The sequence below is a fragment of the Neltuma alba genome, unplaced genomic scaffold, assembly GCF_004799145.2.
Source record: "Neltuma alba isolate B1F8T4 unplaced genomic scaffold, ASM479914v2 tig00006625_pilon, whole genome shotgun sequence".
NCBI classification, from domain to species: Eukaryota; Viridiplantae; Streptophyta; class Magnoliopsida; order Fabales; family Fabaceae; genus Neltuma; species Neltuma alba.
The window spans coordinates 1-26,637 of NW_021634518.1; the positions used below are offsets into that span (position 1 = coordinate 1).

Genomic DNA, 26,637 nt, shown 5'->3' on the forward strand with positions numbered 1-26,637 from the left:
CCCTTGATTCTCTGTCAGTAATTGGTTGCTAAAGACAAGGAAATTATAACTCCAATATCAGCATGTGCGCTATTAATTTTCTACATGAGTAGTTGGGACGTCAAAGGTGGACAAAATTTATGGGACCACAACGAGAAACTGTCATTTTAAAATTGTTAACTGGTCAAGATCATAGGGTATTTGCATCATTTGGTAAAAACTCTATTACATTTCATTCAGCAAACATGCCATGGGATTATAAAATCCATACATGGGAAAATGTAAGGTGCATGATTTAACCTTCCCGAATGGAGGACATGCGAGAGATTTCTACAGACCATGTACTGCAAATTGAGTGAACTGGCTTTAGACCTTCATTCGCCTTTATTTTCTGGATCTACAAAGTAGGAGAGATTCAAATGTTGTCAATATACATTTATCATTTTGTCAGCAGCAACCTTGAGAAAAGTGAAATATATTTTGGTCCAAGAAACATAAATATTTTCAGTTTTGGTAGGAGGAAAACAGAAACTACATCACTGAGAACTAAATTTGAGTCTGGTAAGCTTACTCTTTTTTTCTCCCCCTTGGTGTTAGTATTTGATATTTGATGTTTTCTGTAAGAAAATCAGAATGACATAATCATAAGATCCAAGTAATTAATATTAATTGTGATATAACATATCATGCACACTTTCTAAACGAGAATTATCTCTTATATGCTTACTCATCTAGTCATGATTGTATTGATTCTACTTAGAATTTGTACATATTCAATTATAACTAATTTGCGCAGGATGTTTGTTATTGACATGTATCACTATCCCCCTTAATGATCTGTTGAGGATCCTAATTAATTGACGAATAGAGATGATCTTCTTAAATAATCCCAAATTCCTCTACTCAATGCAGAATTAGGGAACTGATGGCTACTCACTGCTGAAGGAAGGGTAGTGCGAACTTCTGCTACTGCTACTACAAACAAGTGTCGATGGTGTAGTATCAACCAGTAGTTGTGCTTCAAAATTTGAAAGAATCATTTTCAGGAAATTACAAATTCAACAGAAATGAACTACACAGGATCAGTCGCATCTATGCTGATTGGATTTAAACATATAACATGTTGCTCGGCCTTGTGTTCTAGGGAGATTTGCTTCTCAATATTAGCCTGAACAGAAATTTGAGAAATTGATTCACTCTTTTGTATAGCCCCGACAACTTCATAACTTTTTATGTGCTATGATAACCTTGTAGATTAAACAAACAACACCTTTCAAAGTAATAATAGCAGTGCAGAAGAAATTAGAATTCTGAGACGCTCATGCTCTCCCTGCTTCTTGTGGAGCAAATATCCACTGCTTAATTTTACTCTCGATTCCACAACATAAAATGATTAAATATTTTGAAACAAACATGTTTTAAAGTAACGTTACAAAATCAAAACATCAACAAATATGAATACATCAAAGATTTCGAAACTTTTTATTTTAATAATCTATAAAAATTTTCCGATGCCAAAAAAAATCTGTAAAAATTTTCCCAATGTTCTTGAATTAGCGATGAAAAGGATAGCAACGTAATTAAGAAACAGAGAATTGGAGCTGCCTTTATATCATACCCTCCTGCCAGTTAAACTCCGGATTTCTTAGAAATTCTGAAAATACAATCATGAGATCAAACCACTAAATTCAACGTAGAGGTTATTAAAAAAGGTTGTCCTTCTTGCAACACTGGCCTAGATATATACTAGCCAATTATCCTTTGGTGTTTGGCTTTGCTTGTGAGCTTTACATCGAAAAGGGCAACTTTGATTAAAAGAGAGATACATGTGACCCGAAGCTACATTATTGGGAAAGAAAATTCAGGTACGGCAAGTTTCCATCTGCCCCCCGAAGCCAACATGTTCAATGTGGGAGAATCTGATGTAGCATTTGAGCACCTCATTTTTTATTTTGAAGCATAGGGGTTTTATTTGCAAGTAACCCCAAGTTTAAAGAAAACTTACTACTACTACTATACAGAAAGAACGTGTTAAGTTCACTCTAACGACAGACAGGTGATCACCAATATAGCAACAGACTGAAAATACAGGAACCACTTGGGCATTTTCCATTTTCCTATGTTTTCTCTGCAGAAGATTTTACCCATTTGACAGTTGACCGAGCCAGGGCATCCATGGGATCGATACATTTCTTAAGAACAGGATCATCTTGAGGCAAGAGATCCCACATGTCGTGAGAAGCAAGGACAATAGCTCACTGCCCGGACCAGAAAACTTGAAGAGCAATTCTCAATAGATTGCATGCCTTCCATGTCCCTTCTGTTCAAAGCTTCGATTGCAGGTATCACTGTATGTTCCATGGTTGCTTTATCTGGCTGCACAACCTCAAACCCCTACAGACAAGTAATAATATCAGAGAGTATATTCTGAGGGAAAATACACCAATGAAACTAAACCTCGTCGAAAAAATTAAAGTGTTCAAGAAAAGTAGATAGATTCTATCACTAAGCTAGCCGGGCCTTATGGATCATAATGTTCTGGATTACAAAGGAACAATCAAATAATTAGAACTTATCCACTTTGAAATTTGTTCTTCAACTGCCATCAGAATCAAAACAGTACTAAACTACTAAGCACATGAGGCTCCTGGAACTAGGGCTAAGAATCTCGTCATCCGAGGTTCAAGTGATTCATATTAGACACAAGAAACGGGCTAAGGATAACTGAAGACATTGCTACTAAAAGCTCATGTCAAATGGTTACTTAGCACAAAAATAATATAAACAGATATACACACTGTGAGTCGTAACAAGAAAACATGTACACACACAGTGAGTCTATGTATGCATAATGACCCAGACAGAATCAGAATATAAATCCCAGCGAAGCACAAAAGTAGGAAAATTGAAATTTCATATGCAAGATAATTGATCAAACACGAAAATGGACATTTCATGTTGACATAAACAGTCTCAAACATCCCTCGCTTAAACGAATTCTAAGGCAAATGCCTCCAGCTATTGCACCTTCTGTTGAATTCTAACCTAAAATGTGTTTTCAAGTATCTTGAGATTCAATATAATGCGTTAAAATTCAATCATGAAAAAAATTCAATTCAAACAATCTGGCAGAACCAATGGAATTTTAAAGATAGATAAGCAATCCTGCATCACAGAACCCTAACAACTGGACTGTTACAAAGAAAAAACTAGTGTCATGGGAAAAGTTAGAGAGAATTAACGTCAACCTGTCATGCCATTAAAGAATATACATACATATATATATATGATTCTCAGATTTGGTGCATCATTATTAAAATGATGTTGACAGGTGTAATATGCGGAGATTAAATACTTGATTCTGAAGCTTCTCTCTGATAAAATCCGCCTGCTAGAGTAGCGTTGGTTGCAAGCAATCCAATCCGCAAGGGGCTACCAGCTTCAAGTGGCCTTAATTTAGCTTCCTTGAGCTCACTAGCAACACATTCTGCCATATGAAGAAAAGGAACAGAACATTCCTGAGATACTTCTTCATACCAAGAATGTGACAAGTGACAAGGCATTACTATGCAACAAGCCCCAGATTTCTCAAGAAAAATCCTTTTATTCTAATATTACGCGCAATTGGAGAAGCATCCATGTTCAAACTCTCGGCTTTACTTTCTGCCAGACAAGAAGTGACTCTTCTCATATGAACATAAGCTCCTTATTTAACAGAGGATCAGAACAAATTACAAAAGGAAGGGAACTTATTCCATCTTCGTCTTCTGAAGAACTCAACTCCACAAGCTTTCTCAAAAATTTTAGGGTAGCATCAGCAGAAGCGCCACCAACTATGCCCACGGTATTTGCTTCACTGATCAAAGGAGTAACAGATTCACCCCTCCTGGAAGTAAGTTTGAGCCACAAGCCTTCTTATTATCAGAAAACTTCCCACTTTCATCTGCACTCAGAATAAACTGATGATGGAGGTGTAGCTTGAACTTGATAAGACCTTGCCTTGTACTTGTTTCTTTTCTAGGTGTGTTTGCATAGCAAAATGTCTGAGATGGATAGTTCAGCGTCTGGAAAGACATCGTCAGGATTGCATCCCACATCTTCCAACATGAAAGCGAAACAAGCCAAAGTCAAATCTCTGAAAATTTTGCTAAAAATGAAGAGGAAGTTGCTTACAGGACATTGTACCCACAATCCAACATGCCACAAAGATGCTCCTCCAACAAGGCTCCTGATATTTCAAATGCTAAATTCCCAGAACCACCCCATTTGCGTTCCAGAGTCAGAGTTTCAATGAGCAAGAACCGACCCTGAAAAAAAAGTAAATCTCTGATGCAGACGCCTTTTTCCACTTAAACAGAACACCCACGAGTCTCTTTCAAGAGTGAACCCCACAGGAGAAAGGAGCAAAAACACAACCCAATAATGCAGTCCCCCTAGTCGGAATAGAAATGGTAAAAGTTAAGTAATTTTAGCAAGTAAACGGGCATTATAATGTCCTAATCATAAGGGTTATCACTTTTCACTGATGCCAATTATTCAGAAATGGACCAGAGAAGCAAGTGGAAGGACGAAATGAAGAATCTTGGCGCCATGCGTGTCACGTTTTCACAACGATTGTGTCATTCAGGCCCTGGCCCTTGACCTACCAACTTGTGAAAGCTAAGGTGGAGACACTGAACCAATAGAAAAGTTGCTACACAGCCCCAATTCCTCCCTTGTCTTCTGCTGGAAAGGCCCCATCTTTCCCTTAGGCACACCCCTCTAGCCCCCACCTGAAATTGCAAATGCCACAGCTTTCCCGAAACACTCCGCTTTCCTTCCTTCAAATTGAAGACGAGATCAATTGATTAATAATTTGAATACCTTATATAACGCTGCATGCCAACAGCTTTCCCAAACACCCCTGTTTTCCTTCAAATTTGAAGACGAGATCATTGATTAATAATTTGAATACCTTATAACGCTAAGAGTTTTATGCAACTAAGCGAGGTAAATATAGCAAAAAAACACATTTTTGCAATTAGTCTACTCTGATTTTTAATATAAGGATTAAATAATTAATTTGCAAATATCAAAAAATTAGTTAATTATTTATAATAATGTGTGTTAGTATTCATAGAATACATTTGCATTGTATACAAACCCCTGCCATGACAAATAAAGATACTTTGAGAAAATATTAATAAATTTAAAAAATAAAATAAATTGGACTCTTATATTTTATAACAAAATAAACTTTTTATTTCATTCCTATATTTAAAATTGGAGGCGGTATAATATGTATCTTTCTTCACCTACATGAAAATTAGGGATTCAGCCTTTACTTGGAGAAAGTTAAGAGTTGGATTGCAGCGTATTGCTTTTCTTCTATTTTTTTAAAAACAGGATCAATTATATTAAAAATGAAAAGAGGATTATACTTAGTAAATTATACTACTAAGGTAGGTATTTAAGTAGATTTAGGAGAATAGAGAAATAATAAAACATAAAAAAATTTATTTTGTAAAAAGAATTAATAGAGGAGGAGGATTTAAGTAACATATTACTCTCCGGTCCTATTATAAGACCCAATTGACTTCTTTGAGGAGATAAGGAAGTAAGTTAAGTTGGTTATTTATAATAAATAAGTGTTGTCATTTCCTAAATATCCTTGCTAATTAAATATATTGGCTAAACTATCATTATTAGAAGGATTATCTTGGAAAAAAATGCATAAAAACATAAAAAACAAAATGGTTTGGGTCTTATAATTAGGACCAAATAAAAAGTCAAATTGGGTCTTACAATAAGGACCGAGGAGTAACTTATTTTTAAGGTGCCTTAAAATTAGAATGGGTAAGAAACATTCAGCAAAATTCTTCTTACATTGACAATATTGACATGTCCAAAGATGCAAGAAAGTGAGGGAAACTTGAATAATGCAGTGCAGCATTGTCTCCACCAAGAGATGTAGAATAAACAAGAATTAAAAGAACAACAGTACAGTTTCATTCATCTGAAAGTTTGGATTTGATCTTGACCAAGAAAAAAAAAAGCAATGCAAGAGGTATCCTTGGAATTTTGATTATCTAGCACTATACAGAGAATCTACATGAGCAACACTGGGTATTTTTCTTTGTAAATTTTAAGGTAAAATCCAAATTTAATTTTTCTGCCTATCCTGTGAAGCTATTTATATTATCATAATAATCGAAAATTTATCTGTATACTCCATTTATCTTGAGACAAATAATTAATTAATTAGAAGGACATAGTGCAACATTAAACAAATCAAGAAATGATACTGCAGCCTTAGGGAGACTATTGTTAGTCAAAGGATAATAATAATCATTGCCCCACCAAAAACTCATCTTCAAATGATGTTCCACCCAGAAAAAGGAGACATATGTTGATAAGAACAAAAATTAATTCCAAATACACACACACACAAATGAGTCTTTACTTCATTCGTATCCAAAAGAAAATCAGCCTCAAACAGCACAGAAAATGATAGATTAATGATGTAGGAGACATATGATGATGAGAACAAAGATTAACCTCATGTTTGTGGACACTAAGATTAACCTCAAACCAGAAGTTGTTAAGTTTTTTTTAATGATGTGAACATTTTAATAATCTTCATCATATTAATCATTTGGATTAAAATGTCTTTTGTTTGTTTATTCAGTAGCATAATATTCCCTTTATTCTCATAGAAATTAGATAATTAATTCGTAAATATTAAAAATTAGTTAAGTTAGTTATTTTTTTAAAAAAATATGTTAGTTTTTATAAAATACCCATTTTTTGGGTAAGAAAATACCCATTTCAATTATTTCCATTGCAAACTATCATGTTAATGGGAATTGCCCTTTAATATGTGCAATCAATAGAGGTAGTCAGAGAAAAAAATTACTCTTCCCGTCTTAAATGTAAAACTTATTTTGTAATATAAATTACACTATAAATGAGTCTTACATTTAGAATTGAAAGAGTATTTAAAAAAATATGTTGAGGTATGATATTTGAGATGAAAATAAACTTCTCAATGATTAGCCCCTATATGTAGGGTTCGTAGGATGTACAAGGAGTGCTATGTACAAATTATTGATGGTAAATGTGAAATTAATCTAATTAAGGATATCTAATGGCCAGAAATGAATCTAGATTAGTAGCGACTTTTTCTAACAGTACATGTGCAAATATCTTTTGTTATATGTTGCAGAAAAGTACATCATCTATGTCCTTAAATAATTCTAAATATCTTGCACAATCAATTTTCTAAAGAATGGCTGCAAATAGGTAGTGGCGGGTAAATGTAGAACCATCATTTATAAAAAATATATAAAAAAAAAAAGAAATAATTGTAGTGGTTCTAACCGTTGCTAGTAGTGGTGGTTGTGTTTTGCTGCTATACATGTAATTGTCACTAAAATTGACATTGATAAACTATCACTAAAACTTATTACCTCCTATCCTAATTATAAGAACTTGTCTATATACTATAAATGAAGTTTTATAATTAGGATTAGAGATCTACAAATGAGGTCTTATAATTAGAATTGGAGATACAAACGAAGTCTTATAATTAAGATCGGAGATAATATTATCCAAATAAAAAAGTTAGCCTATATATATATATATATATATATATAATCTTATTGAAAGAAGAGGCATTTAAATAATGAGAGATAGACATAATCTTTGGATTATATTCTATTTACAACGAGCTTCGAATATAAATTGATGAGATTACTTATATTAAGAAAAAATAGTACTCCTCCGGTCCTTAATATAGGACCCAATTGTTAAGTTGGTTTTGGTCCTAAATATAAGACATATTTCTCATATTTATCAATTTTCTCTAAATTACCCCTATAGATACTCCCTCAACCATAATCAAGTAAAAGAGGGAGAGGAGGTATTAAGAAAGATGATTATGGTGTTTTAGGAAAAATGTGTCACATTTCTTATAATTAACTAACTTACCTAACTTCCTTAATCTAATCAAATTAGTTAAATGGGTCTTATATTAAGAATTGGAGGAATACTTCCTTTCTACCTATAAATAGATTAAAAGGGTAGTCATAAATTCCCCTATTGAATTGCTAAACCTACTAATGTTTATTTCTTATTAATGGGGCACAATTCTGGATTGCATAGTATTACTTTTTCTAACTGGAATTCCTGGCCTGGCTTTATTAATAATCTTCATTATCCTCATATTTTCTGATTATGAGATAATCTGTAGAATTAATTTTTTTAATAAAATAATTTGTTTTTTGGTCCAGAAATTGAGTCCACCATATGTATCTAGTAATCTACTCCTTGCCAGGAGAAGGCGTTTTGGTTTTTCATTTGCCGCAGCTTCACCGAATCACCACCTGCCCGGTCCCCTAATCAAGGGACCACATCGACCTTCATTCAGTGCATACAAATTAATTTTTTTTATTTTCATGATCAAATTTTTTAATATCAATTAATTTCTCTTGTGCGAATCAGCAGAACCCATTCTGGACAGCCCGAATTTAATATTTTTAATTTAAAAAAAAGTGATAGTTATGAAATCTTTTTATTTTAGACTTTATACACATTCAAATAATTATTTTAAAAAATAAAAAGAAATTATGAATCATTTAGATCAAATTTGGACAGTCCAAATGAGAACCGGTTCCGCAAATCAACACTTAATTTTTATCATTTCAACATTGTTATCCTTCAGATTTTTTAGAAATATGCACGCATATTATGATCATAAAAATATCAATATAAAATATAAAAATTATAGCAAGGTACATTATATATAAGTTATATATAATATAACTTACTTAATCCAAACTTTATGTATTGTGAAAAAGTGTGTAATTATATATGACTTTTTTTTGTTTTGAAAAGACAACTATATATGAATTTAATCTCTTAAAAAAAAAACTCCCATAGTAAAACGAATCTCCGATGTCCTAATAGTATATTTAAATCCGAAGAGCACATGACTCAACGCCCATTCTGTGTATAGATGTTTGTTTCATTCAAAAATTACTGCTCATCAACAGGAGGCACTGTATAGTTTGTTTGTTTCAGGTTAATTATTCTACCTATGCACTTGTTAACATCTCAACGAAAAGCAAGTGGCAATATTTTACTCCAAAAGGAAAAAGTCCGATGATAATAATGGTTATGTTTTTTGCTCTTACGTTGTTCCTTTCATCACTTGTGGGTATGTGACACTCGCGTCCCAAATTCATCAGGTTTCCATTTTCAAAGCTGATTTGGTAGGACAGGACCTGCCCAAGTGAACTCATCAGATACAAAAAATATCAACTTTAACATCAATTCAGCAAGTCATTTTAGCGTGTGAACATCAACCACATCACTTTATCTTTGACAATATATCAGTATCAGATTCCAAGCACAGCGCTGATACAAACACATATATATACATCAAATTTACCACATATTGCTTTCATGATAACTTGGCCCCTCAAAACTCATAATCATCATCACTCTCTTCGTATTCTTAACCCTTACAGACCGTTGGTTTTTATTATATAATGATGAATATAACAGTTATACGATTCTCCAAGATGAGCCGTCATGTGCAATTAAATGCAATTTGTAAAGACAAGCAAAGGTGATAAGTTCTCTCTCACCCTTTGGACCCTCCAGGAGGAAGAAAGAAGTATCAAATTCCTTTTTTGTTGTATACAGTGAAGCAAGGAAGTACCAAAGAAAGGGATTAGATGAAACCGAATAAAAAGGACAAAGTTCACATGGGGGTGAGAGAGAACTCATCATCATCGGATGGCAGAGACGGTCACGCATCCCTATATACAATAATTTATCTCCAATAATTGCAAGGTGACTGCCACACACCAAATATATTCAAAGGCTTCATCTTTAAGCTCGTTTCACTGTTTCAGCATCTATGTGGAGCAATCTTCCCTTTGATGTTTTAGCTAATATCTTCTCCTTTCTCTCCCCAGATTCTCTAGCCAGAGCTAGATCAGCCTGCAAGAATTGGAACCTGTGTTCCAAGACTTGTTACTCTTTTAACTTATCAGCCTCAAGACCACATTCTAATCACCAACCATGGTTCTTGGGTCTTCCAATTAGGAACCAGAAGCCATGTTGCTATGCTCACAATCCAGTCCTCAACAATTGGTACGAGTTATCCCTAGAGTTTTTGCCAGTGCCTGTGAGAGCAGTTTCTCCTATAGGGAGCCTCCTTCTGTTAAAAGTCTCTCATTCTACTACTCTCCAACTTGCTATATGCAATCCCTTTTCAAGGCAGTTTCGTTATCTTCCTCAATTGAACATTTCAAGAACAAACCCGGCAGTGGGAGTTGTAGTTTTGAACCAGGGAGTTCAATTCCCTTCCTTTAGAATCTATGTGGCCGGGGGGATGTCCGAGGCCACGCAAGGCGGTGGCGCCACCTATGAACGCACGACAGAGATGTATGACTCACAGCTTGACGAGTGGCGGATTGTGGGGTCCATGCCGGTGGAATTTGCCGTCAGGCTTACAGTTTGGACTCCAAATGAGAGTGTACGCATTGAGAATGTTTTATATTGGATCACTTCTGCGAGAGTTTACAGTGTAATTGGGTTTGACATTGCCACGAACACATGGGAGGAGCTAAGTGTGCCCATGGCAGAGATGCTAGAATTTGCCACACTCGTTCGGAGGAATGGGGTTTTGGGTTTGGTTGGAGGGACAAGTGGTGGGGATGCTTGTATTTGGGAGATGAAGGAAGGGAAAATTTGGGGTTTGAAAAATAAGGTACCAGGTGAATTGGGGTGGAAATTGTTGGGGGGAAACAAAAGGAATTGGGATGGTACAAAGTGTGTGGGAAATGATGGAGCTATTTGTTTGTACAGAGACCTTGGTTCAGGCATGGTGGCTTGGAGAAAAGTTAGAGATGAGAGCAGTGAATGGGAATGGAATTGGGTTGAAGGGTGTGATTGCATCAAGGGTAAAAAAGTCCACAGATGCTCAATAAGGGGAATGCTAATTCACCCAAGCCTTGCTTCTACTTGCATTTTTTGATTGAGGGACATGGCTTTCTTGAGTTTTTTTCATGTCTCTCTCATAACACCTAGCTAGTTGCGTGATTTTGTAAGCAATAAATGGAGAAGGCCAAGTAATATATATCATTCAATATCTGCAAAACTACTTGGTAATAATTCTATGGTGTTTCTTCAATTGTACATGACTGAGTCTTTTAGGGTTTATTTGGTTGGAGGGGAGGGGAGGGAAAATGAACCCCTCCTCTCATTTGGTTAAAAATTTTAGAGGGGAGGGGAGTTAAAATGTCTCCTCCCCTCCCCTCCCTCCCTCCATTTTGGCTCCTCTCCAAATTGGGGGTTTTAGAGGAGGGGAGCCACATTTTTGGACCATTATGTCTTTATAGTTTTTTCAATATTCCACTTTTACCCATAAAATATATCATTATAATATTTATTTTAATAAAAAATATATTTCCTAAGTAAAAAAAATAAAAAATATACATTATTATAATTAAAATATATTATAAAAAATTATTTAAAAATAAAAAATTATAATATTATAAAATGAATTGTTTTTATAAATATATTATTTCTTAAATATATTTTAAAGCTGGAAAAAAAGATAGCCTAAAGAGAATAAAATTTCATTTTCTTAGAGCATATAAAATTGTTAATTTGATTACTTTAAATATATATTATATTAATTAGAATAAAAATTACTCTACCAATTTTTTAATACACATATTAACATGATAAGATTGAATTTTTATTAAATTATATGATTTAAATTAAGATGTAAATTAATTTATATAATATATCAATAAAAAACATAAACTAATAGTAAGGGTAAAATGATAAATTGATTATTACTATCCCTCCCCTCCCCTCCTTAAACCAAACAAGAGATCATTAAATATCCTCCCCTCCCCTCCTTTTAATCAAACCCAACAAAATGAGGATGAAACCTCCCTTACCCCTCCCTCCCCTACCCTCCCCTCAAACCAAACAGGCCCTTAATCTCAAGCAATCATGTTGAGAATATCACAAAAAAGACTACCAAAATTAAAAAATTGCACACAAAAATCAGTTTATAAAAATTGTTATCAAAACCCGTATTAATATTATAACAAATTCTTATTTGTAATTTTTCAATTTTGAAAGTTTTTTTTGTTTTGCGATTTTTTCATGTTTTGGGAGATAAAATATCTAAAAGCTTCATCCTTCAAGACCGTTCGATTTAAGCATCCTTGAATTCTTGAAAAAGTTTTCTGCCAAAAGCTCATTTTTTTAACACAAGTGCCTCAATGGCCCAAAAAGACAGAAAGGATCACAATTCGAGCCAATGGACTCCGCTCAATAGTGTCAATACATATAATCTTCCTAACTATGCACACGTGCTCAAGGCAACATCAAGGGATATTGCCGGGGGGCATTATTGATAATAATACATTTTTAAAAGGAAAAAATGATATAACAGTTGTAACTTGGAATTTCTCACAATGGTCGCTGATTTTCTTATTATCTACATTACTTTAATGTATAAAACAACATTAAAACAAGAATCGTATCATGTCAGCCTGTGAGCTCCTCCATTAAACCCTGTTATGAAAAAGTAAAAGTCAGTTGGCATTTCACTGAAGTTTTGCCACAGGAATTTGAAGCAGGAGACAACTAACCCGTGAGATAAATTGCTCCGCGTCAGTTCGCTTCAGAAAATGCATTGAATGGCGAGCAAAATTGGCAGTCTTGTCATCGCTAAGCACAATCCCATCACCAATATCATCGAGGACCCTCACTTGGATGTAAGGATCTTTGGGCGGCACCATATCCTGTCAAATGCAGATTTCAGCAAGGACAATTCAGCCATTTGCAGCCTCCCAGAATGTTTTCATTTGCTGTTTAAAGACTAATAAAACTATTAATGGAGTCACATTAGTCCAATTTGTTCCTGACCCCCAGCTTACCGCTTCATGGTTCTCTAACAGTAAAATCAAAATATGACAAATCAAGCAAAAAGAACCGAAGATGAACGACTGTCAATTACAATGTGCATTACTGCAATACCGTTTATGTATTCAAGCCGTCCGGAAATAGAACTAGAGGTACATTCACACAAACATCCGCATCATTTATTTTAAGAAAAGGTAAGTTTCAATTTCTTTTTCCCAGCAGATGCTTTACCAGGAAAATCAACTCCTTCATTTTCCTAGGAAAATTTAAATGACAAAAGACAAGGGATGAAGTAGTGTAATATCATAAGGTCAGTGGTCAACCAAGCGGGCACCATAAAGAGGAAATCATCCAGGGTAGTGTAAATGGAGCTACATAACAGTTTAAAAATCAAGTCCCTGGACTACATCCAAAATTAGTTCCACAGCACGTTCTGGACAAGGACTGAATATTAGAAGCAGTGATGCGGGTTTATGTGTCTGTCATTGTATGTAATGAAGAGATAGAAAGACGTGATGGAGGAAGGAGGAAGGGAGAAAAGAAATTACCACAGTCAGATCAAGTTGCACTTTTGACATATATGATTTCAAAGCCGCGGAATGCTTCTTAAAATACTCTGCCTCCGCATGACAAAGTTTCTCCTCAATTTCTTGAGGAAGTAGGTGTCCAATTTTCCATAACAAACTCTGTATTGCCTCTGCTCGGTTGTAACTGCATTGAGATAAGTTGCAGAATATACAAGAACAAATTAAAAAACTATGTTTGATGGGGAAAAAAGAATGAAAGATATTTAAAGGAGGCACTCACACATAGGCCATTAGGCAGCGTTTATTGCGAACTAAAGAAAGATGGTGGATAAGGGCTCCATGGTGTTCAGCATTTCTAGTTGTTTGGACATCCAACCCTTCTTCCTGCATCTTTCTGTTGCAGCAGGGCACACCATATTCACATGTACCGCATAGAATGAAGGTGATACAACTATGAGTGGAAGGAAATATTCGACAAGAGCAATGACGATATTTTTCAAGATTCATGCATATGCTAGTAGGAAAATTTGTTTGACCTCGAAGTTCATGCTCAAATTACATACCTTAAAAAATAACATAATCAGAGTTCACAGAAGAATGTATGGGGATATAAAAAAACCATGTGGTCATACAGTTAGACACATTTTTTGCGCATTGCATACATTTTAAAAAACGAACTGTTTACCGTGCCTCTAAAAGAAATTTCAAAATAATGTCGTTCCACTATAGATAAATAATTTTTATAACCATATGCAGGAACAATACTCCAATGAGAAGTGGAATTCTCCTGGATAAGGAGTATTAAAGAATCCACATAATTTTTACCTTATCAAGGACTGAAGCTCAAGGTGATGTTGACTGCATTCTGCAACTACTTGTTCAAATAGATCGCTCTGTAAGGTTATTTAAAAAAAACTATCAAGCCAAAGCTAGCATAATACAGCACACAGATAGAGTGGAAAACAAGTTTCCGATCATAGCATGGGAAGAAGTAGTGAATTGTGGTTCTGTTTGGATTATCAGTTTATGACCATTGCTATCCGGGGAAAGAAAAAGTATGACCATGATGGATAAAATCAACACGAAAAGAAGGCCAGATAAAGAAGGTTAGATTCCCAAGAAATCATATTTCCAGGGCCCAGTTGTTTCAACCCCGGAGCGTCATGCCATTTCCCAACAAGTTTTTATTATTTTCAAGGCTATGAATTTGGTAGAATTACGTAAGAAAGCTAGACAGAAACTATACAACAGAGCTAACAAGCCAAACAGACCGGCCTTGTAAGAAAAAATTAGTAAATGAAACTGCTGGACAAAACACATTACAAAGGATGGTAACATGGCACTCAATTGCGCATATTTTAATGCAGTGTCTAGAGACATATGAATCGACGGAGAATTTATCAATAGTTAAACCAATCCCAACATAGTTTATAAGTGATGCATAAAACAGCTGATTTTTTTTTTTTATTGAATAGATTCACATGTAGCATTAACATCTAAGGCCCATCAGCAGTAAACCTTATCATCCCACCTAAAAGCCAAAGTCAGATGCAGTTCAAGTGAGGGGGCAACTGAGGACCAAAACCCAGTTATAAGCTCTCTCCTTTAACCATGCTAGGGTTGGCATGCTGGATATTCGCAAATAGTTTCATTACGAACAACATGAAAAGATTGAACTCGTGCAACCTTGATTCCACTAGAGACTAGCAGCACTTGATGTGGACAAGTCACATGAGTTGGCACTAATTAACAATTTTTGCAGCCCACATAAGCTAAGTAAAAGCTAACAGCATCCATCCAATTTTTTTTGCATTATCAAAAGCGTGCGCTAGAAATCACTTGATGTGCATAACGTAGGAAACCTTGTATACTTGACACGAACATTACCAACCAAATCTAAAGCCCAAAAACGTATATTCCCCACTTTTGACAAATTGAGCCTTTTAGTTAACGATTCTAGTCTCAAAAATTTCCCCCTTCTTCCCGTTTGCCCTGTGTCTGTGGAGGTCTCCCGTGCAGTTGCTGAAATTTATCGCAGTAGTTGAGCATAGCTGCCTCCACAAAGATTTCTGTCCCGCCTAACTAATATCTATGTGAATTCTGTGAAGTACTATAATGCTTACCGAATCCAATTTCAAGGAAGGTGAAAGATGAAATGGCTCATTAAAGACCAAGACGAGGACTTACATTGAATGGCGTCAACTGGCCTTTCTCCCCACTTGCTAGCTCTTTAACAAGTTGGCAGGCTTTTCTCCCGTACATTTTGCAATTTCGAAAGAAACAACCTTTTGCAAATAGCTTCAGTGATGGCGAGAATTGACCGAGTAGATTGTGCGCATAAAAATAACCGATCAAAACTGCAGAGTAAACACTGAGAAGAGTTCAGAACGATAGACAAGTATATGCCAGCGTCAAGTTGAAGGATTGAGGCCAGAAAAGAAGAGGTGGCTTCAAGAGATTGAGAATGAAAAGCCAACCTGGATGACAGATTGGTACTGCTTGGCCTTGATGCAGTGAGTCTATGGTGGCAATTGAAAACTTGAAAAGGAAAATTCGGAAGAAGAAGATGAGAAGAAGGAAATGGAGACTTGAATGAAGAAAGCGAGATCTCTGTATTTCAGTGGTGGCGGGGCTTTTGGTTGGAAATTCAAAATCAACCGCTAAAAATTCTGTGCTTCGCGATTCCCTCATCCCGTACGCGTGTGCCCCAGGTGGGCTCCTGCCCGATTCCTGCTTAATGGGTACGGGTTAGCCTGTTCCGGCACACGACCCGTTTGAGCCCATAATAAACGGGCTGGATTTGAACGGTGCGGGTTAGCCCGTTTTCATCATGCATTTGGGCTGACACAATGACAATGCGTTCATTGAAGAACAGGAGGTAAAACTCTTATCTGTGGGGCCGAAACGATTCTTTTCTTGAGATGAAACAAGAAGTAAGATACCTTTTGTTACCAAGGATTAAAAATGAGATAAACAGACCAACGGGGGTTGGTCCAAGTATTAAGCAGCTTGGTACAGTTTAAGCGAGGTCTTAGATTCAAATCTCAACGTATGCAGAAATCCCTGTTAAGAGACTCACCCACCACAGCTAGGTGCGCGACGCAGATCGAATCCAGATTTAGTCGGAACAAAATTCCAGTGAACTGGATGGGCAACAAAAAAAATGAGATAAGCACTGTAATTGTTATTAAGAAAAATTATTAAAAAGTTATTTAATATGAGTAATTACTTATTATATGGATTTGGACAAACTCATACATATAAGATTGGAAAATATCATAGGAGGAGATAGTATTCCCCAATTTCATCTTCATGTGTTTATCGAATCCATATAACAAAATATTTTTTTAATAGATTTTTTTAATTTCTAACTTTCATTTTTAATATTTTATACCAAACAGACCTAACATCTTTAATTCTTCGTTCGACTCTTCTCCAATCCCTGGGGCTATCCTTAATCACCGGGGAGTATAGTGGCTTTTGGAATGGCTTACAAAAGCTGGTTTTTAGTTATGATTTATGGAATATAAAATAAGTATATAAAAAAATTTATCTCAATTTATATGAAATTTTTATAAGTATTTATTAAAAATGGCTCTAAACAAACCCCTAAATTTTTTTTTGGGGTCAAAATAAACAAACCCTTAAATTGTTAGCATTCCAATGGCAACCTTTTGGTAATACTACGCTGTCTGGTATTTTCGGCTTGTATCGTTTAATTCGGATTGAATTGAGTGTCGTCACAAAAGTTAACAAAGTTCCCTCACTCTTACTAGCTGAATCAACCCGCCAACTGGTATTTGCACTGCTTAGTCCGGATTCAAAGAGCGAGAGTGTATTGACTAAACAAGTTACTCATCTGGTCCTAGTTATAAAACAGAGAGAAAATATATCTTTCGATCTTATTTGTAAGACACTGAGAGAAATTTTTTAAATGAATGTGTAATTTTACCTTTTATTTATTATTGTATTGACTTTATCTACATATGATATAATTTATATTAAATAGAAATAAAATTAAAAAATTATTAAATTTTAAATAAAAATTAACAAATTTTAAAATTTTTTAAATTTGCATAAAACATATTAGAAGTAATTTATAAATAGAACTAAAAAAAAATTTTTTTGCTAATAAGTGCCAACTTGTGTGATAAAACTACTCACCATCACTGCCCAACACTTGGCTGCACCAGTAACCTTTAATGTATAACTCATGGGCAGCTTCGTATATGGTGAATGTGATGATATGATCAATCAAGAGATTGGGACCCACGTGCGATCGTCAATGCCATACGAACTAATGCATCGACGTTAATTAATTAATAAGATAAAGTTGATGATATGGTGATGATAAATATGAGGGCAAGACGCTTGAGTTTTTTATTGGAAAAAATAATAACTTGCTTCTATCATTATCCTTTGACAATTTCTGCAACTTTGTCCCTTCTTTCTTTCCCCTCATCGTAAGGCACCCCCAGCTGCCAATTTTCAAGATCTCAATAATGTGGACCAAACTAGCATTTATTTTATTATCACTATTATTATTATTATTATGGCTGTCTTAATTTCTTTGAGGGTACGACCAAACTGAGTTTTGTTAACCTGGGGATCTTTTTGACCAAGAAATATGAAAGCAATTAATTGCAGGCCAGTTGCCATTTTTGAAATTAAATGCCATATCTCTCCATGCCATGCACTTAACTGCTTTTGGGGGGGAAAAATCTGTACTAGTGAGTTGGCCCTTCATTTTATAGTACTTTTTGATGAATTTTTTATGTAATTTTTTAATTCTGCTGTGTTTATTGGATGAGTGATGCTCCTCTAATCTTTAATCCTTAATATAAGATCTATTTAACTAATTTGATTAGATTAAAGAAATTAGATAAGTTAGTTAATTATAAGAAATGTGACACTTTTTTTTAAACATAATAATCATCTTTCTTAATATCCCCTCTCCTTCTTCTACTTGATTATGGTTGAGGGAGTATCCATAGGGGTAATTTAGAGAAAATTGATAAATATGAGAAATGAGTCTTATATTTAGGATCAAAACTAACTCAACAATTAGGTCCTATATTAAAAACCGGAAGAGTACTATAATTATAACCGCATATATCATAAAATAGTAGTGTTAACAACAACATTTACTATGCACTTTTCAAACATGATTACAGTAAAAGGCATGCATCTATATATCGTTTGTCTATTTTTTTCACTGCATATGTATATATATGGATATAGTTAAACTCAAATAACCTGCGAGGTTTTATCTTTTAAATCAAATAATGTTCGTCACAATTTTAAAGCAGGAACAGAGTCCAACAAAGAGAGTATATATACTAAAAATTGATCACAGTCAAGTTTTTATTTTATTTTATTTTTTATTATGGCAATTTGACAATGTTCATTTGATCAATTCTTGTTTTTTCATATATATATATATATTGTCAAAGCTTGTTTTTTCATATATATAATCAAACGCATTATCTGATCTCACTGAAAAGGGAAACATTACTAGAAAAAAGAAGGCAAAGTTGAATAACAAAATTACTAGAAAAAAGAACGCAAAGTTGAATCAATGTGTTCAATTATGGAATATGATTGTGAAAAGAAAAAAAAAATTGGAGTGGATTCATAAATTTGACCACAAAAGCATTAAATCGGTCATGACTTGGATTCATACCACCACCTCTCTCATTGAATCAGTCACTATGTTAATTCAAACTCCTTAATTATTGATTTGAATGAAAATTTTGACACTGGAAAAGCTATGCGCACAAATATAGTAATAAAAGCATAAGTAGAAAAAGGTGATGATGATTGATGAATATAAATGGTGAGCATGATAGAGAAATTATGAATGCATTTTCTTGCGTTTTATTAATGATGATAAATAAAGTCACAAGAGAGATGTACAGTTTGGTGTTAGACCTAACCCTCTTACGCGTTGTTCTTTACCTACTCACTCCATTAGTTAATGAGAATTGAATTTAGTGAAGGGACGTGAGTTAATATCTAGTAACATGACAAATCAAATTTTTGAATTCCTAATTAAAAAGGATATTCATATTTAGTGTCTGACTATACTTTTTATACATGTGCATTAGATGCGTTATTACCTGTATTGACTTTAAATCTAATTTGATTATATTATTTTTTAAAACAATCTCAATTGAATTTTGATGAAAGTCAAATTGTTCAAATTCAAAACCACAACTTCTTGCAAATTGGGAATCATGATTTCATTTCTTAGAGGAATTTTGAATGAATTCTTCAATATTACTCATCTGGTCCTATTTATAAAGTAATTTCAGCATATTTCACACAAATCAAGAAAAACATTAAACTTTATTAATTTTTATTTAAAATTTAATAACTTTCCAACAATATTCCTATTTAATATACATTATACCTTATGTTAATAAAGTTAACATAATAATAAATGAGAGATAAAATCGTATATTCATATAAAAAAAATTTCTTAGTGCCCTATAAATATGACCAAAAATGTCTTCTCTCTGCCCTATAAATAGGACTAGTAGTGTGTGTGTATACTCCTCCGGTCCTTAATATATGACCCAATTGCTGAGTTGGTTTTGGTCCTAAATATAATACCCATTTATTATATTTATTAAGTTTTTCTAAATTATCCTTATGGATACTCCCTCAACCATAGTAAAATAGAAGAGGGAGAGAGGGTATTAAGAAAGATGATTATAGTGTTTTAGGAAAAACATGTCACATTTTTTATAATTAACTAACTTACCTAACTTTATTAATCTAATCAAATTAGTTAAATGAGTCTTATATTAAAGATCGGAAGAGTATATATTTATATGTTGGGGAACATTTGTGACGTTGCTTGGTTGAATAAAAGAAAGGGTGGCTAAAGAGAAGTATGATTAAAGTCTTAATTATGATAAGATAGAGAGGCCAGATTAGATTACCTGTTTTTTATCATTATCCCGACAATATCTCCTTTTTTAAGGAAAAAAAAATTGTTGGGTTTATTAGCGCAATGCTTTTCTTCAATTTTTTAAATTCAAAATTCTTCAGAGTATACAATTTTTTTGAAAAAATTACATAAAAAAGGGGAAAATGACTGAAAAAAACCTTGAATATAGGAAAATTTCAAAAAGTGCAGCTAACACTTCAAAATGACATAAAATGAGGGTAATTTTGATCAAGATTAATATACCCTTGTCTGATCAAGTTATTATTAATTCAAGTTCTGTTATTGTTGTTTCCAATTCACAACATTTTATTTTCAATTCACAAGTCAAATCAAATCCTAATGATCCAATTCAAAAGTTGTTAATTTGAGTTCTATTGTTGTTATTTTTAGTTCACAGCCTGTTATTTTCAATTCATAAAATATATCCTAATGACGAGTTTTTATTATCAATTTAGAACTTGTAATTTCTGTTCGAAAGTTGTTAATTCAAATTATGTTATTATTATTTATATATTACCTCTATCTTGTTTATACATTATGTCATACAAGAACAAATTGATTATTTTTTTTACATTTTCATAATTTCAATTCAGGCTTCCCTAAATTGAACTGACTGATGCTTGGCAATGATATCAACTTGTAATTATCTGTTGGCGAAAAAAAAAAAACTAGGAATTATCGTAGTGGTTGCTGGTTTCACACGTGGCACTCATCGTGCGTCACGCCATGAAATTGCGTGCCTTTCACAAGCAGGAACTGCAACGTTAGCGTCTTTTTCTTTATGGTTTTAAACCACATTCTTGTATTTTGCTATAGGTCTTTTAGTTTCATCTAATTTTAATAAGAGAAAATTCCTAAAAAAATATTTTTAAATTTTAAAATTTCCAATTAATTTTGTTTACTATATTTTAATAATAATTAATAATATTTGAAAAAAATGAAAATATATTTTTGTCTTGTTTCTGATTTGGGATTTTAAAATTTTAGAAATATTTTTTTTAACTTTTCTTTTTTAATAAGGCCCTTGTAATTTTTTGGCTAGTCAAGTCCTCATGCATTTACCTAATCTTTAACCAGGTGACTTTAGCTTCATGCGACTGATTAAAAAAAGTTGGAGGGACCTGATTAAAAATGAAAAGAAAATAAAACTACATAGACTTGATAAAAATTATGTGAAGCTCAGAAAACTTTCAAAACAATTTTTTAATATAATTTTATAAACGATAAACGATGCTTTTATTTTTCTATTTTTTTTGGCTCAGAATAATTTTTTGGTAAAAAAATGTTTAGGGGGTGTTTGGCAAGATGGAAAAGTGTTTTTTAAAAATATTTTTCTACAAAACGAGACGGACTCCTCTACATATTTATTTTGTATACGTAAAAATATTTTTAAAACCATGATTTGGCTTCTATCCAAACATTCCCTTAGATGAGTAGGGTATCCAATATTTTTCTAATATTTAGAAGTATTGATTATTCGTTCTAGTAATATGCTAATATATATATATATATAGTGCATACATACTAGTAATATACTAATATATATATATATGTAGTGCATACATATATATAACATTAAAAAAATTCATGAAGAGCCCGGGAGGGTTGGTCCGCCTAGTTGATAAGAGGAAGGCAAGGCGCCACGTACCTGTTAGTGCATGGGCTCGATCCTAGGAAGTCCCACCTGGGGTGATTCCGGATTTAGTCTGCACTCGAAGGGTGTGGGATACCGGAGGGAGAAATAAAAAAAAAATTCATGAAGACAAATAATTTAGATATAGACAGGTAAGCCCCCAGCGCAACCGAACAAAAAATATAATAAAATTAAAATCCCTTAAGATGGTGACTGGGCTGGCGCGATGACATTTTCCATTTTCCTCCTTATTGTTTTTATTAATTTATTATATCATATTATATTACAAATACAAATTATAAAAGTCATACATACATACACACACAGGGATATATATATACACACAGATATAGAAAGATCCAGAGAGAGAGAGAGAGAGAAGCCATGGCTGGTCTTCAAAGATCTGAGGTATCATTCCGACGACAAGGTTCGTCTGGGCTTGTTTGGGACGACAGATTCTTATCAGGCGAATTGAACAAGGTGAACCAGAAGGAAGATAATAATGATCGTCCTCAACAACAACATCACAACTCTGAGATTAAAGAGCTTAAGGTAGACGTCGGATCATCCAACACCATCCAGAGAAGCCGTTCCAACGGCGGCTATCGCACCGGAAAAGTGTCTCCGGCTATTGAACCACCGTCTCCGAAGCTCTCCGCATGTGGGTTTTGCAGCGCGTTCGGAAAGCCCGGCGGCGATAGGGGTCAACGGAGGAGAAAGCCGGCGAAGCGGAGATCAAGGTAATTCATTAAATATTTTCTGGATTTTCACGGTGGCCGGAGACAGGATATTCCGTCGGAGTGAGAGAAAAGAAGAACACAAGCATGAATGTTTATGTGTTTAGTTAATTAGTTTAGTGCTTTTTTCTTTTTCTAGATTATTAGTTAGAAAGGTAGAAGTGGCTTTGTTTGATCGATGTTGGGGTGGACGTACGTGATTATATGTGTTAATATTTATGGGATTGTTGAAGAATTTTGATTTTGATTTTTGTACAAAGAAAAAAAATTCTGAAAATGGAATATTATCTCATAATTATATGCTTGCCATTGAGGATTTGGAGATTGCCGACAGTCTTTTTCTGCAGCTTCTTTATTACTTTTGAGTTTGATTTGGGGATGATAATCATAATTGCTAGACGATGAATTTTATGCAACTGGTGATTTCAAATTAAAATTTTTTCTAACTTTACCCATGAAGAATACAGTTACATGTAAGTACTAATTATAGGAATAAAATTGACAAATTAAATAGGTATTCCTGGTCTTATACTCTTATTAATAAGCTTTAAATTTGGGAATGGATGTGATCTATTTTATAAACTTTAATATTTTTCTGTTTCTATTTATATGACAGAGAGAAAAGATAATTTTTAGTATTATTTATAGGACATTGTAAGAAACATTTTATATAAAAGTACAATTTTACTATTTATTTATTATTGTGTTAACTTTGTCTGTATAAGGTATAATATATATTACTATTAAACAAGGATAAAGTTAAAAACTTGTTGAATTTTAAATAAGATCTAATAAAGTTTAAAGTTTTTCTTGTTCTGTGTAAAACATGTAAAAATTATTTATAAATAGTTATGTATAAATATGACCAAAGGAGTATGAGTTTACATTGACATTTAATGCATTTTTTTTAGTATTGTCTTTAATTATTTCTCTCTTATTATATTTTCTCTCATATTCTCTTTCATCCTTTTTCTTATTTATTATAAGAACATATTTGAAGACAAAAGTATACTTATAACCTATTTATTTTTTAAATTAATTTTAACTAATTATTTATTATCTGTGAATTAGTTATTTGAAATTTATAATGAGAACCAAAAGAAGTATTAATTACTCTCCAAATAATTCATATTTGGACCAAGTGTATTTTTTTTAATAAACAACTTATGTTGTGTACCGGGAGCAGTTGTGATTAAAATTCAATAACACATGCATAACGCATTAGTTTAAAAATAAAAACAAGCAAATAAAAGTTGTTATTATTTGAATTCTAATGTCTATCTATGGCTGTAATTTGTTATGATATTTTAGAGAAAATAATTAGTTATGATATTTATTCACCAAAATATTAATTGGGAAGATTAGGTAAAACGTGGAATAAGAAAATGATTTTCCTGATTGAATTCGGCGCATAACCACAACTAATTAATCATGTGCTCCGTTGAATATTCATTTTAACTATTTATTCTTCTGCTTTTATTCCTCTACTCATATTTATAAGCCGCAGAGAAAAAAAGTTTCATTTCATTTGGTATTTTTTGCCCTCTTTATTTAGTCTTATTTATTTCATATTATTCATAAGTCATATTACTAAATTTTTAATGTGAATATATTATTTAACCTTCCTTTATTATCATGTAGATTATTCTCTTCAAAAGTGTATATATTGTATAGGGTAAAATTAAAAACTTGTTAAATTTTATTATTCTATTCCGTTGAAATTCATTTACTAATCTTGTTTCATATTCAGGCCAAAAATAAATAAATCTTGCTTTATCTTTTTTTTTGTTGCCCAAATATAGCTTACGCTTGACTAGAAGTATAAAATACTTTTTGGGTGCTTAATATAAAATCTAATTGAAGAGTTGGTGTTTGTTCTCTATATAAGATTTATTTTACAAGTTTATCAATTTTTTCTAAGCTAACCCTTATTAATATCTCCCAAATAATAATTAAGTAGAAAAAGGAGGGAGGAAATTAAATTAAAAAAGATGTTTAAGGTGTTTAAAAAAACATATCATATTAATTAATTTAACTAATATTTTTAATCTATTAAAGTTAATTAGTTAAGTCTTATATTGAGGACCAAAAGAGTAATATATATTAAATATGTATAAGCAATGAATAATATATACATATATAGATTATTTTGAAAGTGCTTAAAGGTTAGAAATATACACATACATATATATCGATTTTTATTCAAGCTAATAATAATTAAATGTGATTCAACAAAACTAAATATCATACATAATATTGAAAATAATCATGTCTATTTGAATTTACTTTTTGCTAATAATTCTTTCACATGTATAATTACCATAAATATTATTTGAAATAAACATTAGAGATAAAATAAATTATAATCTTATCTTTATAACCAAACTAAATTTTTAATTATCTTTTATATTAAAAATTAGAGTTTGTATTAATAAATATGATAGATTGGCAAAGGATATTGTTTGTTGAAGAGACAGATGTTGGTCAACAAATTTACGTGTCACATATTTGCCCACAAAAAACAAAGATTGAAAAAGTAAAAGATGTGGGCTATGTTGTCTGACATAGCCGCAAACTTGGACCACCGCGTTTCTTCTTCCATTTTAAAGCGCATCCTTGATTTCCTCCAAATATTAAAGGATAGGCCTGCCACATTTCAATATTTTTATTCAAAACCAAACTATTATAATCTGTAGTTTTTTTTTTGGTCAAATATTATAATCTGTAGTTTACCCAAAAGAAAAAGTAATACTACCTCCAATTCCGGATATAAAAACTAGATAAATAATTTATAAATATTAAATAAATTAGTTATTTATAATATAAATATTGTCTTCTCTAAAATGTTTCTATTAATCATGTGGTAGGTTGTCTCACTTTCGGAAAGAGGAAAACATAAGTTTGAATATTAAAAAATGTAATTGTTGGAAAAACTTTAATCTTAATGCTCCTGGCTTGACAGAGATTAACTTAAAGTCTAAAATAGATTGAGAATACTCTAAGTTATACTAAAATTACCTTTTGATGGAAACTTCTTAACATGTGAAATTAATATAAGGATTATGTGGGAGTAAAATAGATAAATATTGGAAACAAAATGAATTGAGATCACATATCTCTGGGACTAAATTGGATCTTTAACTAATTGTTATATTAAGGGTTGGGGGTAATATAATTTTATTAAAAATAACTGTTGGTGTGGGATTACTATGAGGCATATGCACAATCCTTCATATATTCCAACTGACCTTCATTGGAAGGAATACTTTTTTCTTTTAAATCGATAGCGGAAGGAATCCTTGAAGGAAATGAAGAATGTCATTGATTCCGATATGTACGTGTTTGTGTATATGATGAAGGGAATGGTTTCCTTAATTATATAGTAGACCATAAATTTAAAGCTAAAAAGTCCAATTAATCACCCTTGTTTCATAATTCATTAGCAGTGCTCTCTTATGAAGGGTGAAGTTTTATGGTTAGGGAATATTTGAGATCATCAATTAAAGAAAATTACTTTTTTGCACTTTCTGGGACAAAAACGTATTTCATATATTTAATTCGTGCAATGTAAAACTTAAAAATTACAAGCCAAACTAAACACCTCTGAATTTTCATCTTCTTTAAACCTTGTCGGCCTTAAGCCTATCATCCTCTCGATTTTGGGAGTTTGGAGGGAATGTTACTAGTATTTGCACATACAAAAGCACTCAACTATTGGATAATCCCTCATACCCTTCTTATAAAAAGCAATTATATATATATATGCATATATATATATATAGTGATATCCCTAAATACAAGAAACAAATCATCTCTATTTGAAATTTTAAATCAATCTTACAACTTTTTTCCTTATTAAATATGTATGCA

At 32.8% G+C, this 26,637-nt stretch overlaps 3 protein-coding genes and 1 pseudogene across 3 annotated transcripts; 2 read left to right on the top strand and 2 right to left on the bottom strand.

Annotated features, from left to right (window-relative positions):
* Positions 1 to 2,016: 2,016 nt before the first annotated feature.
* On the bottom strand, positions 2,017 to 3,990 carry LOC114750728 (uncharacterized; annotated as a pseudogene).
* Positions 3,991 to 9,824: 5,834 nt separating this feature from the next.
* Positions 9,825 to 11,028, top strand: LOC114750735 (F-box/kelch-repeat protein At5g15710-like). The gene has a single exon (XM_028939338.1). It carries the CDS (start codon positions 9,884 to 9,886, stop codon positions 11,003 to 11,005), a length of 1,122 nt encoding a protein of 373 aa, XP_028795171.1. The 5' UTR covers positions 9,825 to 9,883; the 3' UTR covers positions 11,006 to 11,028.
* Positions 11,029 to 12,469: 1,441 nt separating this feature from the next.
* Positions 12,470 to 16,264, bottom strand: LOC114750737 (DNA replication complex GINS protein PSF1-like). The gene is made up of 7 exons (XM_028939340.1): positions 15,920 to 16,264; positions 15,630 to 15,799; positions 14,268 to 14,335; positions 13,723 to 13,836; positions 13,464 to 13,626; positions 12,642 to 12,794; positions 12,470 to 12,564 (listed from the first exon to the last, which is right to left on the bottom strand). Exons 1-7 carry the CDS (start codon positions 16,131 to 16,133, stop codon positions 12,538 to 12,540), a joined length of 909 nt encoding a protein of 302 aa, XP_028795173.1. The 5' UTR covers positions 16,134 to 16,264; the 3' UTR covers positions 12,470 to 12,537.
* Positions 16,265 to 22,386: 6,122 nt separating this feature from the next.
* Positions 22,387 to 23,093, top strand: LOC114750736 (uncharacterized protein At1g15400-like). Its single transcript, XM_028939339.1, has one exon. It carries the CDS (start codon positions 22,415 to 22,417, stop codon positions 22,772 to 22,774), a length of 360 nt encoding a protein of 119 aa, XP_028795172.1. The 5' UTR covers positions 22,387 to 22,414; the 3' UTR covers positions 22,775 to 23,093.
* The last annotated feature ends 3,544 nt before the right edge of the window (positions 23,094 to 26,637 follow it).